The sequence below is a fragment of the Tursiops truncatus genome, chromosome 9, assembly GCF_011762595.2.
Source record: "Tursiops truncatus isolate mTurTru1 chromosome 9, mTurTru1.mat.Y, whole genome shotgun sequence".
Classification (NCBI taxonomy): Eukaryota; Metazoa; Chordata; class Mammalia; order Artiodactyla; family Delphinidae; genus Tursiops; species Tursiops truncatus.
In genome coordinates, this window is record NC_047042.1 from 91,618,046 (window position 1) to 91,637,701 (window position 19,656).

A 19,656-nucleotide genomic window follows, 5' to 3' on the forward strand; every position below is an offset into this window, starting at 1 on the left:
GAGCCAGTTCTCCATAATGACAGAGCGAGTCTAGACATAAAGTCAAGACAGTCTCGGTCCTGCCCTTAGTTTACTGTGTGATCTTGGGTAAGTTCCAGACTGTTCCGGGCTTCTGTTTCCTGTGTGTTCAGAGGGCACACAACACCTGCTCTGCCTACTCCAGAAGTGTTGGGAGAATCAGTGGGACAGTAGATGTAGAAACGCAGTACCCCTGCAGGCAGTGTGCCGTGTAAGGTATGAAGTAAAGAAAAAGCAGCACAGAGCTTAGAGTTGAATGGCCTGACCCTGTGTGGCTCCAGTCTCGGGCAAGCCACACTCTCCCTTCCCCATACCTACTCCACTGGTGTTTTTAATCATATCACTCTGCTGACTTCTGTTATCAAACAACAGAAGTGAGAGAGGCAAGTCATCATTATTCTCACCCAGACAAGAGGCCAATTCGTTTTGGCCCTGGGCATAGGATTTGGGGGTGAACATAGCGACAGTGAGAATTTTATTTTATATTTTATTTTACATTATTTTTTTTTAAGATTTTTTTTGATGTGGACCATTTTTAAAGTCTTTAGTGAATTTGTTATAATACTGCTTCCGTTTTATGTTTTGGTTTTTTGGCCACGAGGCATGTGTGATCTTAGCTCCCCGACCAGGGATCGAACCCATACCCCGTGCACTGGAAGGCAAAGTCTTAACCATGGACCACCAGGGAAATCCCATTACTTTATTAATTTTTAAAAATATGTATTTATTTGGTTGCACCAGGTCTTAGTTGCGGCAGGCAGGCTCCTTAGTTGCAGCAGGCAGGCTCCTTAGCTGTGGCATGCGAACTCTTAGTTGTGGCATGCCTGTGGGATCTAGTTCCCTGACCAGGGTTCGAACCTGGGTCCCCTGCATTGGGAGCACGGAGTCTTAACCACTGCGCCACCAGGGAAGTCCCTACTTTATTATTTTAATCTTAGAAAAATGCTTGGCTTTTCCCAAACACTGACACACTTGACTGACACCTTTATCCATAAAAAACTCAACATGGCCTTTGTGGAAAACATAACAATTCTCACTGAAGTGTTATTAATGTCAACCCAGGAACCCAGGCAGTATAATTCAGCGGATTTTTCTGGCTTTGTATGCAGTCTAGCCAGATAGGAGGCCCAACCACTTACAGAAGGGAAGCCCCCATTTTCCGGCTTTTAGGGGGTCTTGCATCCAGGTCCAAGCTATTTCTGGTAAAGATGAAAAAGAAGGAAGTCAAAGTATATCCTTATTTGATTGCTCAGAGCTGAGGCTGCGCACGTCAGAGCCCCCTGCCCGCTCTGATTTGAGTAAGAGTGTTTTGTGACTTAGCCCCAAGCACAGAATAATTGCATTAGGAGCTTCGGATCTGAATGGGTGTCTCACAGCCCTGGCCTTTCATGTTCCTGATATATTAAAGGCTCATAATAGAGTGATGAATGCTGCAAGGAGCTGCTGGTACTCTTAATTTCTTTTATAAGCAGGAACAGGGTATAACAGTAATTAGTATAATAACTGTATCTCCTCTGAGATATCTAGGGAAGCCGAGTCCTGCAACCTGAGGTAAAAGCCATCCTAGATTGTTTTTAGTTTTTAAAATAATTATTTATATTTACCAAAATGATATGCTTCTACTTAAAAAAAAAAAAAACCTAAGAAATACAGAAGAATCCAAAGAAAAAACTGGCACCCCTGGTACCCTGCCAACCTCCACCCCAGCCCCATCCCTTAGAGGAGGTGATGGTAGAAGTTTAGGTATTCTTCCATAAACTTCATGTTCATATGCAAACATATGTAGTCTAGCCTTTTAAAACAAAACATAAATGGGATTATAACATTGTCAGTTGGTAAAATAAACAATCTGACCAAGATGTTTTCCTCCCTAGTAGCAGTTCTCCATAGCGACACAGACAATGAAGGGGAACAGATTTTCAAACCCTAATCTCCTGTAGGTAAAGCGAGGGTGTGTGTGCGGGGAAAGAGGTCCCAGTGGGAATGGGAAGAAGGAGGAGAGGTGGCCGGCGGAATAACCCTGCAAAGCCTCCACTTCCAAGGCACCTGTGCACCGCAACACCAGGCATAAAATGGGCTCTCAGTCTTGATGGGTGGCTGAAGGAAGGAATGGAGGAACCTAGAGACCACAGGGTCCAGAGCAGCATAGGGTTAATGGCCCAAGAAGGGATGGGATGGGGGGTGGGTCACTATCCCGGCCACCCCGGGAAGAAGGCGGACCCTCCTGTCCCCCAGCCTCATCCCACACTGCAGACCTTTGCCCCAGCATGGCCACCCTGGAGCTCCCCCGTCTCTGCTCTGCCTCAAGGCGGGGATGACCCATGTGTCCCCGCAGGTTCACACGGGAGGCGGCACAGGACTGCGAGGTGCTGGGGCAGCACATCCCCGCAGGCGCCGTGCTGGAGGTGGCCGTGGGTGCTCTGCACCATGACCCCGAGCACTGGCCGCGCCCGGAGACCTTCGACCCTGAGAGGTGAGTACTGCCCCCTTCAAACAGGCCCTGGGGGATGTGAGTGTGGGGGGATTGGAGGCGCCTGCCAGGAGACACAGATTTAGTAAAGTCCCCCAAAACTCAAAAGACATGGCAGTGAGACATTTTTTAGGCATAATTTCTAAAGGAAATAATTGTACCATTTTTAAAAGCCCAAAACATAATCCAGAGATTTAGCATTTCCACAGCACTGCATACAGGTAACAAGACAATTTTTTTTAATAAATCTATTTTAATTATATTTATTTTTGGCTGCATTGGGTCTTCGTTGCTGCGCATGGTCTTTCTCTAGGTGTGGTGAGCAGGGGCTACTCTTCGGTGCGGTGCAAAGGCTTCTCTCATTGCGGTGGCTTCTCTTGTTGCGGAGCACAGGCTCTAGGCGTGCGGGCTTCAGTAGTTGTGGCACACGGGCTCAGTAGTTGTGGCTCGCGGGCTCTAGAGCGCAGGCTCAGTAGTTGTGGCGCACGGGCTTTGTTGCTCTGCGGCATGTGGGATCTTCCCGGATCAGGACTCGAACCCGTGTCCCCTGCATTGGCAGGCGGATTCTTAACCACGGTACCACCAGGGAAGCCCAACAAGGCAATTTCAAATGGGTGTCCACTATTTGTTCCAAGAAACAAGGACACATTTCAGGAATGCATTAAGAAGTAGCAGAATGTTGTTTCCTTTTTTTAAACTTAATGCCTGTTCCAATACAAGAGCATCAACAATTTCTCCAGGAATTCATGAGAACCAGCTACCCTAACATGGTAGACCTGGATCCTCTCTCCTGTCCCCTGCATGGATTTGGTCCATTGTCTAGATCTCATTTCTATACTCCCAATTTAAAGTGTCTGAGCAGGCATCTACACCCCCTCCCCATCAGAGTCGACGGATATCGCTTCCTGGCAAATGGGGGGGCTGGCCAGCCTGCAGCTCTGTTCCCACTGTTAGTGGCTCCAGCTTCCTGTTAATGCGGCCCCATCTCTACAACCTGGTCCCTGGGAAACCATGGGCAGTGGGACCCAGATAAATAACATTCTGCTGCCCAGCAGCTCCTGGAATTATGGCAAATATCAAGAAACATAAACAGCAGCTGCAAGGCTTGCAGCATCACCTTTGAAAACAAAAAGTGCATTAATATGATGTTGAAAAGGTGGGTCAAGAGCTTCTTGGGCCCATAAAGTCCAGAGGTAGTAAGAAGGGAGCTGTGGTTGTCACATAGCGTTACTGTCACAGAACACACGTGGCAAATGCTGTCACCTGGGAGCAGATACGGCAATTCATTCTGAAGAAGAGCTTTCCAGCGGGTCAAATACTGCCACCCCCAGTGGTTCAAGTTTCAGTGTTTAAACCAAAAAGGTGAGTGTGGGCAGGGAGACAGCTGCCCGGCATGGCATCAGGAGACAAACTGGCAGGACATGGCCTCCAGAGGGGTCTGGTGCCCAGGGACTCTGCTTAGGAAGGGGATGCCGGCCAGCCAGTGTCACCCTCTGGCCACTGGGGAAGTTGGAGCCATGGGTGAAGCGAGAGCTGTGGTTTCTTTGAGACTTTCATCCTGGATTCTAGGGAGCCTGCAAAGCTCATTAACAACACAGTGAATTTATCAGGAGAGGCAGAGAGGGCCATGCTGACGATCCGGGTGATTCTACTAATTCAGCGGTGCCTTCGGGGCTTTGCAGGACAGGAGGAGGGGAGCCGCACGGGAGCACATGGATCAGTGGCCACCAGCTCCAAAGCCTTAGGGACTGACCGGTCCAGGAAAAAACAGGATCCTGTAGACCGAGGTGGGGTTTAGGCCTCACGTGGTGGGAGCGTGGCCTCAGATGATGGGGTCCCTCTGCCAGAGCCAGTGGCTGAACCCCAGGAAGGGAGGTGGTGACCCAGGCCAACGCTGACCGTGCTGCCCCGTAGGTTCACAGCCGAGGCCCAGCAGCGCCAGCGGCCCTTCACGTACCTGCCGTTCGGGGCAGGTCCCCGGAGCTGCCTCGGGGTGAGACTGGGGCTCTTGGAGGCCAAGCTGACGCTGCTCCACGTCCTGCGCAAGTTCCGGTTCGAAGCCTGTCCCGAGACTCAGGTGAGCCCTGCTGCTCAGGGCGCAGGGGGTGCCCACCCCAGTTCCCTGATGCCTACGGTGGCTTCCCGGCTCTGCGTGAGCTGGGGCGAGTTCCTCAAGCTCTCTGGGTCTCAGTTCCTTGATCTGTAAAAGGAAGTAACAGTAGCAGAAGTAGCACACCTCCTCCCTCTTCTTGTGGGGTGAGGATTGAATCAATCATAAGTGCTCAGATAAGCTCCTGGCACATAACCCGAGTCTGTGTTATCTATTATCATTCTTGTCCTCTGTACAGCAAGGCTGGGCCTCACCATGCTGTAGCTCTCCCCTCTTCAGCAAAGAGAACCCAGTAACCCTGCAGAGTAAATTATATGATTCCCATTCTTCAGATGAAGAGCTAAAATAAAGCTCAGAGAGATTAATAACTTGCCTGACGTCACACAGTTGGACTGCATACTCCTTGAGATCAGGGACCAAAAGACTGTCCTATTCATTGTTGGAGGCTCCAGCACCCAGCTTCAGGCCAGGCATGTGGCAGGTGCCCACTCGGTCATTCAACAAACACTGATGAACAAAGGAATGAATCGCCGGAGAGTGAAGAAATTGAGGTTCAAACCAGATCTCACTCACTCTCAAGCCCTCCCTCTTTCCTCTACATGTAGCGCCTCTCTGCACAGTATCAGCTGCTCCCCACACAACCCGAACAGTGCTCTCCTCTGTGCCTATTCACTACCCCTCAGCACGGCTGCAGACCTGGACAGGAGGGAGTAAGGGGACAGATAATAAGGACACGATGACAGATGGTAACAACATCTAGATTCAGAGTGGCATTGCCTCTGACAAACAGGGAGACTGGGGCGAGCTGCTGGCTGGGGAGGAATAATGAGCTGGGTTGAAATACAAAAGGCTGAGAACTGTATGTGATGATGTCCATAAAGGTCTGATGGTTAAGGCTGGAGGGAGGGAGGGGCAAATTGGGAGCAGAGAGCCAAATCAAGATGAAGGAGCAGAGGAGAGCAGGCCCCTGCCTGCCTTAGGCATTCCATGGGTACAGGACTTTCTCTGGGGGTTTGTCTCATTTACCCTTGATCTTGACATACAATACAGCAGCCAGACCAATGTCCCAGAACACTGCTTATGCCTGGCACTCCCCCAGCTCAAGATCCAGCCCTGAGTCCCAAGCCTGCTGGGTCCAGGGAGAACTCTGAGCTCACTTTGCCTTCCCCACCCCAACTTCCCACTCCAAGAGCCTCCCACCCACTCCTCCCTGCCTGCTCAGTCTGTTGCTCCTTCTGGAATGCCATCCCTGCCCCTTCCCCACCCCCAGTCTAATCCCATCCTCCAAGTCCTTTGGTGTTCCCTCAAATCCCGAAGTGGTCCCTGAGAAGCCCTGCTCACAGGGCGTCTCCTATTCCTAGCCCCACCCCAGGCACCAGTTCCTCCAGGAAGCCCTCCCTGACTTTGCCAGCCACAACAGACCTCTACTTTCTTTTTGAAGTCCAAGTGTGCCTATAACTGTCTGATACTGTAGCCACTAGCCACGTGCAGCTATTTATATGTTAATAATAAATCAAATCAAATCAAAAATTCTGCCCCCATTTGCATTAACCCCACTTCAAGCATCGAGCAGCCACATGTACTAGTGGCTACTGCACGAGATAGGGCAGGTCTAGATCGTCTTGTTTCTTGAGCATATAACTGGTCTCCCATCTGAACTCTCAAAGACATCTGAAAGCCCACCCGGCCCCAGCACTAGGGCCTCGTGACCCTTCTTTCCTTTAAAGGTTTCATGGTAGCCACTGAACAGTCCTTTTACACGCAGCTCAAGAGGACGCCCTGCTTCTTGAGTAATTCTGTGGCTTTTCTTCCAAGTCCTCCATCGGTCTGCCTAAGCTGGACATAAGGAAAGCCTTCTGAATGGCAGTGGGCCTTCAGCAGGGAGCTCTCCCCAAGCCCCTGGGGAGTGATCTACTCAGTTACTGGCTGGGCCCCAGGGTGAGAGACGAGGGGAGATGAGGAAGGTCTGAGGCTTTGCTCACCACTTTCCAGTCATGTGCCCTTGGGCAGGTCGCTTGTCCTCTCTGAACCTCCATTTCTTCATTTGCAAAGTGAGCTGCTCCCACTTTAGGCAGGCTTATTAGAAGGATAAATGTGGGACCTCTCCCCTGCGGTATTTTATTAACAGGGGAAAGGTGGTGAGCCGCCATCCAACACCCGGCCCAAGACACAGCTCTGCTGCTTCTCAAGGTCCCCCTGGGGAAGCTGCTTTGCTCACTCCCAGCCTGCCGGCCCTCAGCCCTCAGCCGAATTCCCATAACCCTGCTTGACGGCCCGTTCTGAGGAAGTTTTCCTGTCGGTAGGATTAACTATGACAAATATCTTAATTTCCTCTATTTTAGGTACCGCTGCAGCTAGAATCCAAATCTGCCCTAGGTCCAAAAAATGGCGTCTACATCAGGATCGTCTCCCGCTGACGAAGTCATGACCAGCCCCTAATTCAAAGAAAACCCTCATGTGGAAATTCAGATTTTTGGAAAGACATCACCAAAGCAACTGAAAGCGTGCCTGGCATATGAGTATAAAAGAGGCCACTTACGTAACATTTCCTAAATGCTTAATAAATGTTTGTTGCACTTAGTTTTGACTTTGCCAATAGTGTTTGAGCAACGGATCCACCTCTCTGAATCAGCGATTGCTGATAAATGAGTGAAAACGTAGTTTTGACAAAATGATTGAGTACTTGGATTTTTAAAGAAGTTCTGGCCTCAGGATGGAAGGAATCGATAGGGCAGGGGACACATGGACGCTCAGGTGAGTGGTCCTGATGGCCCCAGCTCGGGGGCCTTTTCAGCGTCTGGTTCATTTAACTTAGAGAATAACATTCGTCAGAAGCTCAACCTCAAACGTGGTTCAAATGCTTTATCATGCCTCGATTTTCCTAGGTAGGCTACTACTAACTTTATAAGTTTAATGTGCAGAAAAGTGATAGAGGCTGAAGTGTACGTTTTCTTTTAAAGAACATCCTATCTTAATTTTGATCAAATAATCAAAATACAGAGGTGAATTTTAGTAAAAGTAATTATTGTGTTCCTGAGAAGCTCAAATGCAACAAAGAACTTGCAAACTGAATCCCGGATCTGCCACCAGCAGCCTGTGATCATGGCTGCTGCTCTTGCCACCTCTGTGCCTCTGTTTCCTCACCTGTAAAACAAGGCTGCTGACCCAGGTCACAGCGCCCTCCTCTACTTAACATCCGAACAGTGCAAAGGGGCTGATATTGTATAAATAACAGAGCAGGGACCCGCAAGCAAGGCTGGGCTACCCAGGCTGAGCCACCTTTACGAAGTGCAGGCTGTTGCAGGAGAGCTGGGAGAAGGGGTCTCCCGTACCCACGGCTGCGAGCAGCTGCTTCTGCTGTTTGCCCTCCCTGCGTCCAGCACGCCATGCTTCCCCAGAGCGCTCCCCTCTCAGAATATAAAAGAGGCCAGCCTCACGACTCTGTTGTCAATCACACACACACACACACACACACACACACACACACACACACACACACACACACACACACACACACACACACGTTTGCTCTGGATCCTACTACCTCTGCATGAAAATTCTGAGAGGTTTTTTTGACTTCTTCCCATCACAATGCCCACCCCCTCCAGTGCCCACAGGAACAGCTGCCCCATGCTCCCACCCACAACTGAGCTACATGTACCCCATCCCTTTCTCAAATGTCCAGTCCAGGTATTTGCCAGTGTGCTTTCTCAAAGGTCAGCAAGTGCAGAGCCCTCGGCAGTCTTCACAGTGCACCCGACTTCCCTGGAGCGTTTCATCATCTCCCGCCCCAGGTTTCCCCTTGCCACGCTCCTCGCCCACACTCCCAGACGGACCACTCTTGCTGCTTCCCACTACCCAGCTCCCAGCAGCCTTGGATCTGAGAACTACAGGCAGAGGCATCGTGTGGAGACTGGACACACTGTATCAGGAGGCTGGGGAACGGGAAGGAAGGGTGCAGGTGAGGAGAGGACACCTTGCTGAGGACTGAACCTGAGGCCAATGGGACCAGCCATCCAGGAGGAGGCAGATGGCCTTATGAGGCGGAGCCATCCTGCCGGCCCCTCCACCGCCCAGCAGAGACCCCTACCAACCACTGTGTGTGGAGGACACAAGAACACACCACCTGCTCCGTGTCCACAACACAGTGCGCAATAGTGGATCTGGGTTTTGTGGGGCTTGAAAGCTGAGTTCAGGGAAAGAAAAAAAACAAATATGTAACTTGCAAATTTAACCGAAATGTATGATCACGCAGCCATACAGCAGGGGTCCCTCCTCAGGCTGTGGAAAGGGTCCCAGCAAATGAGGGGCCATGAACCTTCAGCTTCATTGGCCGCAAGATAAATCTACACACAGCCTCCCCGAGGCCAGTAACGGGGGCTGTTATATCCCGACCCCCAGAAAAGTGCCTGTACACAGCAGGCGCTCAATAAACAGACACTGAAGAATGAGCTGCAGCCATCACCCATGTCAGATAAATATTCCTTTATTCCCAGACTCTGCTGTGACGTGACGCTGCAGCACAGGTATTCAGATCTCATGGGGACATAAAACTCTTATTCACAGGGTGCTCGGTGCAGAGGCACCTGCCAGGGTGAGTGCACTTCCTGGGTGATGGTGACGGCTGCTAGGACTAAGGGAGACCGACAGGGACTCAGTGACACCACACAGTAGCCATGGTCCTAACAACATGATATATGGGCCAATTTCAAGGCTGGAAGCCCAGGAGAAGCAGCGGAAGAGCCGCCTAGATTAGAGACACAGCAATGGACACAATGACTGTGCCTCACCGGCCCACAACCCAGGATTTCCTGCACCACGGCTGCTGTGTCATTCGGACAAAAACAAAACCAGGTGCCACCAAGACCCTGAAAAACCAAACCACTGAAGAGACAGAAACTCTTGAAAATTAAAACCAATCGATAAAACAGTGTCTGGAAACTCTGTGCCTGGGGCCAATCTGCAGCAAAGTCAACAAAGAGTAAAAAACAAAACTTTAACACCTGAGTAAAAAGCAATAATGGGTTCACCTACAATCACTACTGGCTAGTCCAAAAGTGACTTAAAAGTGAAAATATTATCAGCCAGAGATTAAGAACGTAACTTCATCACGAAGTCAATGTTAAATGAACAGCTCATTAAAAATTTTTTGTTTAAAAAAAACAACTTTCCCTAATAGCTATTTCAAGTAAGATCAGCCAGAAAGGCATAAAACCATCGGGGTGCTCACTGCCGAACACCGAAGAAGGACGCAAAGGTGAACTGGCTGGTGGTGGCGGCAGTGGGCCCGGGGGAGTCGGTGTACTGGATGACGTACTCCGGGTAGGCCTGGTGCTTCTCGAAGACCACGAAGATGGAGGGGTCAGACACGCGGTTCACGCAGCTGTCGTACAAGACGTCGCCCTGGCCCTCCTTCGCCGGGGGACGGACGAAGCTGGCGTTGCCTCGGACGAATTCGCCCACGAGCACCCGAGCCAGGAACATCGTGTGGGACTTGGTGTCAGTTTTGCTGTAGTGGTGGGAATACGCGGCATCCCGGGCAAAGTAGCTCCCTGCAAGGACACCAGGGCTGGGCTGGGCACCGGGGGACAGCCCGCGGCCGGAAGAGGCACGCCAGTGTCCTGCAACCCGGGTGAGGCCAGTGGCCTCTGCCCTCCCTCAGCTCCTGTCTTTCCAGCTTTTCCTTTGTAAGGAGCATCAGAGGGGTCACCAAACTCTGAGACAGAAAACTCCTTTCAAGTTAAGATCTGTCACTCAAATCCTAAAGGTCTCTGGACACCTCATTACTGAGCCCCCATCCCCCGCCCAGAACCTCCGTTTCCTGAGCCATAAAACGGGGCTGTCGGGCCCGTCCTCCCAGGGCTGGTGTGGAACGTGGCTAAGACCCCACACAAGGAACACGGCGCAGACACCGGCAGCCCAATGTACAGATTCATGAGCCCTGTCGAATGGGGGCCTGAGCTGGAAGCTGCGCCTACATATTCAGGTTCACAGCCCACCACTGGCTCTTGTGCACCTGGACCCCGCAGCCGTCAGCATGCAGGACGGAAGCTATCGGATGGACTCGGCAGAGGGGATGCTGACTGCAGATCACACCACGAGACTCTCTGCATCTAGTAACCGTGTCGTGGTTACAGAAGAGAATGTTCTTGTTCTTAGGAGGTGTTACGGGGTGAAGGGGTATGATGTATGCCGCCTACTCCCAAATGGTTCAGAAATAAGGGAAGGGGTGATAAAGCCAATGTGAAGTGTTAAAGCTGATGAACTAGGTAAAATTTCCATGGGAGGTTTCTTTTTTTAATATTATTCTTGCACCTTTCCTGTGAGTTTGAAATTATTTTCAAACAAAGTTTAAAAATAACTAAGAGACAGGAAAACGGGGAACTCACATTATAGTAAGAATGACATATTTACATGAGCGTATCTGAGCATTCAGATTTCTACTCTAAGGAAACAGCACAGGCAGGTGGGGACCTGACTCAGGGCTGGGAAGGGTCCCACAGGGATGCAGACCCATTTCCCAGTGAAGCCAAACCACAGCCTAAGCAGGGCCACCCCTGCTCAAACCCTGGGTCAGGCCTAGGGCTGCACACAGGGGGATGACAGTAAGGTGCCGCCAGCTGGGCATCCCACATCCTGGCCAGTGCTGAGTCTGAACCGCTGGTTCAGCTCATGCTGGTTCCCCCCACGCCCTCCATCAATTTGCTTTAAAGTGGTTTCCGAGCCCTGGACAGCAAGGCAAAGAGGGTTCTGCCAGCAGAGGCCGCCTCGCACTTACCCTTGCCGTAGGAAGTACCATGAAGACCACTGACCCGCCAGTCAAAGTTCTGCTGGCAGATGGCGTCAACGAAACCGGTGCTGGTGCCATGGAACAGCTGCCTCTCATCCACTGTCTTCCCGCCATTTCTCTTCTGCATCTGCTCCTTCTGCCTAGAATCACGGGAGTGAACGTGCTGGCGGCAGAGAATGCCTGCCACCAAACACAGGCCACCCGGCCCAAGAAACACATTTAATTAGATGTGTCATGAGGCCAGAAGCCACAGGTCCATGAGACTCCAGCCATGGGCCAGGGGCCAGAAAAGGCGAGAGCAGGGCCTGGGTGAAAGCAGAGGGAAGCCTTCCCTCCAGGGCTCCAGGCCTGCATTGCTCCATGAACCCCCAAAGCAGACAGACCAGCCCTTGGAAGGCAAGTGTGCTTCTTCCCACCACCCTGCTTCCGCCTGGAGCTTAGCCAGGGGAGCTGGAAGATGCTGGCTGGGGGTGGGAGGGAGGGCCTCCTTCTCCCTCTCCTGTAAGTTACCTTGATCTCATCACTGGAACCAGAGTTCAGATTACACTGCTCCAACCTCTTGTGGGGAAGGTCAGCAGGAGCCCAGGCCCACTGTGGTGACCTGATGTGGGCTCCTCCCCACACAAACAAGTGCCTGAGAACATGCCAGTCCTCAGGCACAAGAAGGAGGCCCCTGCTCTCTGGCTGCCAGGACAGCAGCTTTACACTCCCCAGGGTGTGGGTAGCTTATTCGGACCCGTCCCCTGTTGGTCTTCAGGGAGGCCGAGGGCACTAGTGCAGGAGCCAGCTCTGTCTCTAGGGAAGCCGCAGCCTCCCATCTCCCTGGAAGAACATGCCAGCACTGAGCTTGTACGGATGAGGAGGTGGACAGGAGAGGGAAACAGCTCCTGATCCCAGCAGCACTGGACAAACAGAAGCTGCTTTCTCGGATTGTCCCTGCAGCCTGGGGCATGTCTGGTAAGCAGCTGGCTGAGGGGACAGAGGCACCAGCCCACCAAGAGCGAGCCCCCAACGCACCACTGGTAGACTTCCCAAAGGGCCACATTCTGGACCCGCTCAATCTTCTGAACGTAATAGAGAGGCATCGTATGGGTGAAGAGTTTCCAGATCTTTCGAAACTCCTCTGAGGACGAAGGGAGGGTGATCCTCTGTAAGGGGCAAATATTTTTACTCTGTTATCATCAAAGTGTAGAATATACATCTCTTCCCAAGGCTGCTCATGAAATGCCAGAACCACAGGCAAACCCAGACGGCGTCTACCACGCTCCCCTTTACTTCAAGGGGCAGTCTCTGCAGGCTCCGGATGCACGCTATTTGTGGTCACTTCTCTCCTCTCCACTGTGAAGCCAGCCTAAAGGACAGGCAGGCAATGCTATGTGAGTACCACCCTGGCTGCCCCCAGCACACCGCTGCTCTTCTTCTGACCCCACACAGGGCCGACTACAGAGTCGACAAGACCACGGAGCTGGTGCCAACAGATGTGGCACACACACATCTGGCAGAGAGGGGGCAAACCCTGCCACAGGCAGCAATGCTGCGTGAGCCCCACACACAGCGAGCACTGAGCGAGAGGCCAGGCCGGCAGACAGCACACAGCAGCCCAGGAGCTCAGCACGACCCGCGGGCGCCCCTCCCTCCCAGCTGAGCCCGCCCTTCCCTTAGCGTCTGGCTCTGGGAAGCAACACTCCTGATGAGCCCAGAGGGGCCCCTGACTCAGAGCCCCCAACTGTCTCACAGAGTGACAAGCCACAAATCCCTGCCCTTGCAGCCTGGACCCCAAGCAGCCTCCCTGTTCCTGGCTCCACGGGGCTTGGCCCAGTGACAGCCTGACCCGGGATCACCGTCCTCCCCCACCGAGTGCAGCTGTATAATAACCACCTCACCCCGCAAAGACCCTAAATGGTCAGGACTCTGTGTAAACATCCATGGGTCTCTGCAACCCAAAATCTGACTTTGGTTTCCTTGCTCCCATCTCACTAGATGCCACCAAACCCTCTCCCTCAAGCCCTGCCCTCCCAGCATGGAGCCTGGCAAGGACTCCCGCACCTATCATGGCCCGCGGCTCGGCCCCCTGACCAGGACACTCCACAGCTCGGCCCTGACCTCCATCTCCTGTCCCCCAGCCCCCGCCTATGCACGCCCTCCACCCGAGACACTCCGTGTCCTGACTTGGGTTCCTTCCCCAGCCAGTTCCCATCAACTGGCGTGTCCTTCCCCACCCTCTGCCGGTGTAAGCGCCAGCCATCATTAGGTGTGGACCCGGTGACACCTTCCTTGATCCCTGAAATACAGTCGCCTGGTCCCCTGATGGCCGAGTACTGTGTCTGAAAGTTGCCCAGCCCTCCACACGTCCTGCCAGGGCTGCTGGTGTCTGGGTGTGTTTGTGCGACTCCCAGGCACATGTTGGAAAAACCAGTCTGCACAGTGCTTGCCAGGTCAGAGGCCAGTCAGGGTGCTCCATGTACATGGGGCGTCATCGGACACCGGCCTAAGCTCTCTACTCAACTCAGCGTGGCGCCCACTGCAACTCGCTGAATAGACTGTCCTTCTCTCATCTTCTAGTAAGTTCCTAGCGCCTCCCAACAGCAACTCCCCTTCTAGATGGTCCTCATCACACCACACCTTCTGCTGGCTTCTTTCCCTTTCCTTGCTTAGTAAAACTTTTATTAGCTAAGCAGCTCTTAAGCTCCTTATTTATGCCCTTCCTAGAAAATTTCCAGTTCGTCATCCTCCCTCCACCATACATCCTCTCCCCTCGAGCCATGGCCACCTCCTGGGTAGTCATCTAGCCGTAAAATCCCCAAGATCTGAAAGAAACCAAACCTCGCACGCACCTCTCAGAGGCGGAGGACACAGCGTGGTCCACTCACACTCACCTGTGTCTAAGGACACCTCCTCCCCAGCCTGGGGCAGTGCCAGTCTCATACCTTAAAGCCGGTGTCCGACAGGGCCAAGTGGTCCCAATGCTCAGGGATACTCTTTAGGCCTTGGGAATTGACGCTGTTACAAAATGTAAAGAGAAACACTTAGTTTGTTCTTAGACATAAGTAGGTTTCCCAGAGGTGCCTCCAGCAGCCGAGGCCATCAGTCTTGAGCGTCAGCATATGGTTCTGTAAAAGCAGGGAGGAGGCGAGGAAGCACATAACCACACTCTCCACAACGTAACAGCACTTCCATCTTTGCCGATGTGGTCAAAACCAAAACCAAACCCAAAACCAATCAGGCAAGAGGGATCCATTTCTCACCTGCATCCCAACTCCAACACATAAGGGACTGAACATATGACTAAAGCAGCACACCCAAACCCTCATCCATGATTCTGAAATTCAAAGAGCCCTGAAACTTTCATTAAAACAGCCTCAATGGGACTTCCCTGGTGACACAGTGGTTAAGAATCCGCCTGCCAATGCAGGGGACATGGGTTCGAGCCCTGGTCCGGAAAGATCGCACATGCCGCAGAGCAACTAAGCCCGTGCGCCACAACTACTGAGCCTGCATTCTAGAGCCCAAGAGCCACAACTACTGAAGCCCGCGCACCACAACTACTGAGCCTGCATGCCACAACTACTGACGCCTGTGTGCCTAGAGCCCGTGCTCCACGACAAGAGAAGCCAGAACAATGAGAAGCCTGTGCACCTCAACAAAGAGTAGTCCTGCTTGCCACAACTAGAGAAAGCCTGCGCACAGCGAAGACCCAATGCAGCCAAAAATAAATTAAATAAAAAATAAATTTAAAATGCTGTGAATTCAGAACACAATGATAAAAAAATTTTAAAAACCCAACAGCCTCAATGAAACTAACACAACCTTGTAAATCAACTATACTCCAATAAAAAACAAATTAATTTAAAAAAACAGCCTCAATGATGTATAATTGGCAAATAAAACAGTTTTTAAAACATAAAATTGATGTCAAAATTCATTTGGCAGTAGAAATTTGACTTGAACTGCTAAGAGGCTACTTGTAGTCTATATATATTTCCTTCTTAAAGTGACTATGCATATTTTTACTGCAAAAAATATTAGCATGTTTAATTGCATATGTCACATAATACAAAGCAGCACATGCTCTTTCTAAAAATGAAATAAAAACCCATTTCTAAAAAACAGATGGCCCAAAGGATTTAGAAATAAGGACTGTGAAACTCTAGCTCCAAATCATTCCTATTCAGTTTCAGAATGCTGTTCTTCCTACAACAGATCTACCTTCTGTTTCTGCTGGCATGAGACGTATACCTTCATCCTAAACCTCAAAGAACTCCCACAAATAACTTTCCTAGGAAAATGGCACAGTTTAAAAATAACTAAAGAAAAGGTCCCACAAGCAAGAATCAACCAGAAACAGACCCATGAAGACTGAAGATGCTGAAATTACCAGGCAGATCATAAAACAACTATTCTTTCTATGTTTAAAGAAATAAAAGACAAACTTTAAAACATATGCAAGGTGAAGTAAGTCAGAAAAAGAAAAACAAATACTGTATGTTAACACATATATATGGAATCTAAAAAAAAAAAAAAAGAATGGTACTGATGAATCCAGTGGCAGGGCAGGAATAAAGATGTAGACATAGAGAATGGACTTGAGGACATGGGGGAGGAGGGGGAAGCTGGGGTGAAGTGAAAGTAGCATCAATATACGTACACTACTGAATGTAAAATATTAGCTAGTGGGAAGCAGCAGCACAGCACAGGGAGAGCAGCTCGGTGCTTTGCGATGACCTAGAGACATGGGATAGGGAGGGTGGGAGGGAGCCTCAATAGGGAGGGGCTATGGGGACATATGTATGCATTATGACTGATTCACTTCATTGTACAACAGAAACTAACACAGTATTGTGAAGCAATTATATTCCAATAAATATCTATTTTAAAAAATCATATGCAAGGAACAGAAAACTGTTAAAAAGACCTGGACAGTCTGAAAAGAAAAAAAACAAACAGAACTTGTAGAAATAAAAATACAATCCCTGAAGAAGAAGTTCAGTGGACAGGCTTACTAGCAGATGAGATGACCTAAAGAGAGGGTGAGCGAGCTGAAAGGTAGGGGCAGTGAAATTATTCAGAATGTGGCGCAGAGCAGGAAGCAGACAAACAAGGCAGGGAAGAAGCCAAGACATGGAGAGCAGAGTGAAAAGGCCTGAACCTGGTCAGAGCCAAACTGAATCTCCAAAAAGAGAGTAGCTAGAACAGCATGGAGGCAATTTTCAAATAGAACTAATGAGACAAACCAACCTACAGACTTAAGAAGCAGAAAGGATCTCAAACAGGACAAATAAAAACACATACCCAGACACATCACAGTGAGAGTGCATAATACAAAGACAAACAGAAAATCTTAAAAGCAGCCAGAAGGGGAAAAAAAGTGATTCTGGAAGAAAGCATCAGTTAGACCAACAGCTGATTTCTCAAAAGCAGCAATGGAAACCAAAGCACAGTGGAGTGATATCTTCAATGTTTCAAGAGAAAATAACTACAAGTGACCCACACAAGAGTCCCAGGTGGTCACAGAGGCCCAAGCAGACTTGCTTGCTGGAGTCATGACCACCAGCTACTGTCACACAAGTTAGAGGGAAGCACGACGCACTTCACTGCACCAGTGTGTGTGACATAGCAGGGAGATCCTGAATCCCTCGTATCTTACTCTGAATTTAACCAAAATAACCACTCTTATTTCTGACATGTGGTGTCTGCCATGGTCCCCTGACAACTAAGTAGAGTGACAACAAAAGAGATCCAGTCTCAGAAAGGAGACAGGTAAGTTTTTCTAAACTGCATCTAGGGTAGGCTCTGGATAGGGAGAGACTAAAACATGACGTCCAGAAGTAGGATGACTCATAGTTAACCAAAACTAAATCCAGAAGCAATTCACAGGAGAGACTGAAACAAAATTTAACTAACTAAATAATAAATATTTCTGCATGGTAAAATACTTCATAGACAAAGCCAAAAGGCAAACAACAATCGAAGAAAACACACTGCAATTTATATAACAAACCAAGGGCTGATCTCCCCATTAGATAGAAGACTCTTAATGTTTAAGAAAAATACCAAAATGTTGAGAGAAGATGGACAAAACGACAAACAGTCCACTGAAAAAGAAAGGCAAATGGCCCTTACATGTAGGAAAAAATATTAAACCTCATTTATAAGAGAAAGTACATTAAATACACTGAAACACCCTTTCCCACCTATGAGAACAGCGAAAATCCAAGAGCTTGATGACTCCCTCTGTTGGCAAGGGGGAGGGAAGCAGGCACCTCACACATTCTGGGGTGAGTGCATTAACGGTTCCACCCCACAAAGAGGAACTTGCATTTACCTTCTAGGACTCTAACCTGAGGACCCACCTCCACAAATATGAAATAGCATATACACCAGACATCCTTTGTGGTATCATACTTGTAACAGCAAACCACTGAAAAAGGGCAAAACATCCCTCGAAAGGGGACAGATTAAACTATGGTATGCAAATGATGGAGAACTGTGAAGACAGAAACAGAATTTAGAAGACTTCAATGAACTGAAAGGGAGTAATTTTTTTTTCAATATTTGTATATACTGTGAAATGATCACAACAAATCTAGTAATGATCTATTTTTAAGCGAAAAACAAAAGGTACAGAATAGTATATATAGAATGTTACCTTTTATGCAAGAAAAGAAAATGAGATACTTTTATGTATATGCATTTGCTCATTTTTGCAAAAATAAAAACAGAAAGATAAACCAGAAACTGATGAAAATGTTTGCCCATCATAGGAACAGTGTGGAGATAACAGTGAGAATACTGACTGCTGAGTGTACCTTTTCATATAGTTTTGACTTTTAAATCATGTTTTACACATAGCCAAAAATAAATTTTAATAAGAAAGGGAGGAAGGAAGGCACACTTGGCTTCGAAGGAAACAGGGAGCGGAAACCCCAGGAGGCTACTTTGTTAGACTCACAGGTACTCTATTTGCTTGGATTGATAATACCTTTTCCCTCTAGCTTCTTTAAATGACCCTGCCATGCTCCACAAACACAACCACTGAAGTCCATCTGTGAAATCTTAAAAGAAGAAACAGAAACACTGTAAGTTCTCTGTGAAACAGAAACGAGCCAGATTTCTCCGGCTGATGGAAGGTGCAGTCCGCTAACAGCAGCGCTGGCTACAGCTCTGGCTACAGTCCCGGCTTGCTGTCACACACCCAGACTAATGGGCACCATGGTATCTCTCACCATCCAGGCCACCCTCCCCCAGTAAGTGGCCGTGGGGATTGGAGAAAACTGACCCCTCCCCCAGCTCCAATCCTAGCACACTTGCCTCAAGTCTAAAACTACTGATTCAGAGGGGTCTGATCAGTTTGCAAAGTTCACAGATTTGCCCATCAGCTGCAGGAGGGCCCTGCCTGCTCCTAAATGCATAGAAGGCCAGGCACTACCCTTGTGGCTTCTGGCAGCCTGTGACATAAGGGATTCCACCCTGGGGATGAAGTTGGCCAATTAGTGCCTGCAGCACCTGTTTTTGGTATTCCATGATATCCAAGTACTAAAATAATGGGGTTTTATTGGTGTAATTTTTGGTGTATTTCAACATTTACAAAAATTCAGGTCTGTGACTCAATTATTCACTTGAAAAGACCAGCTGATGAGCTGGCTTCAAGTCTAGAGTGGCTAGCAGATCACAACAAGTAGCCCCATAGTTACATGTCACAAAGCCTCTACCCACAAGGATAATCCTTTCTCTTGTTTCAAAGCCTTTCCAACTAGTAGAATATGCATGTCAGTAGTCAAACTGCTACAGGTGACTCTACACTGGAATTGCCATTCATACATGACACAACTGGAGGAAAAAGAGGAACTTAAAACCCTTTGTTAGAAACAAAAACCACAGTTTGCTACCAGAGGAAAAAACCTGACTAACAAACATACACACAAATGAACAGAAAAACCCCAAGGGCTGTTTAAAAAGATTTCCTGCAAGTTATAAAACAAAAGATATAATCACTTGAAGATGGAAACAGAAAATATCAGGAGTTAGATTATTACTATTTCCTCACCATTCTCTAAGTTAGTCTAAACTAAGAAAGAACTTTTTGGCTTCTGGAAAGATCTGCACAAGAATACCTGATGTCTCAGTAACATCACTGGCAAACTTAAAGATAAAACATCTAATTAAGTGATTTTTCTGGTGTCTTTTTCCTTTATTTTATGTTGTGTTTGGCTTATCATTTAATGCTTTGTTAACTGCATCTGCATCATCATTAAAATGATTATACACCAA

At 49.1% G+C, this 19,656-nt stretch overlaps 2 protein-coding genes across 4 annotated transcripts in view; one reads left to right on the top strand and one right to left on the bottom strand.

Annotated features, from left to right (window-relative positions):
• The window catches only part of TBXAS1 (thromboxane A synthase 1), a 150,480-nt gene extending 143,302 nt beyond the window's left edge, over positions 1–7,178 (top strand). The window contains exons 11-13 of one of the 2 annotated variants that reach the window (XM_019946536.3): positions 2,354–2,491; positions 4,403–4,565; positions 6,941–7,178. In XM_019946536.3, coding sequence (XP_019802095.1) covers positions 2,354–2,491; positions 4,403–4,565; positions 6,941–7,015 — 376 coding nt within the window. In that variant the 3' untranslated portion in view covers positions 7,016–7,178. The remainder of the gene's footprint in view (positions 1–2,353; positions 2,492–4,402; positions 4,566–6,940) is intronic. The other variant, XM_019946603.3, reaches the window with a different exon arrangement.
• A 1,890-nt stretch (positions 7,179–9,068) lies between these two features.
• PARP12 (poly(ADP-ribose) polymerase family member 12) overlaps positions 9,069–19,656 on the bottom strand; it is a 44,342-nt gene continuing 33,754 nt past the window's right edge. For both annotated transcript variants that reach the window (XM_073809983.1, XM_004316469.4), the window contains exons 9-12: positions 14,316–14,388; positions 12,406–12,536; positions 11,377–11,528; positions 9,069–10,150 (exon numbers count right to left, since the gene is read on the bottom strand). In XM_073809983.1, the coding sequence (XP_073666084.1) occupies positions 9,825–10,150; positions 11,377–11,528; positions 12,406–12,536; positions 14,316–14,388 (682 nt within the window). In that variant the 3' untranslated portion in view covers positions 9,069–9,824. The remainder of the gene's footprint in view (positions 10,151–11,376; positions 11,529–12,405; positions 12,537–14,315; positions 14,389–19,656) is intronic.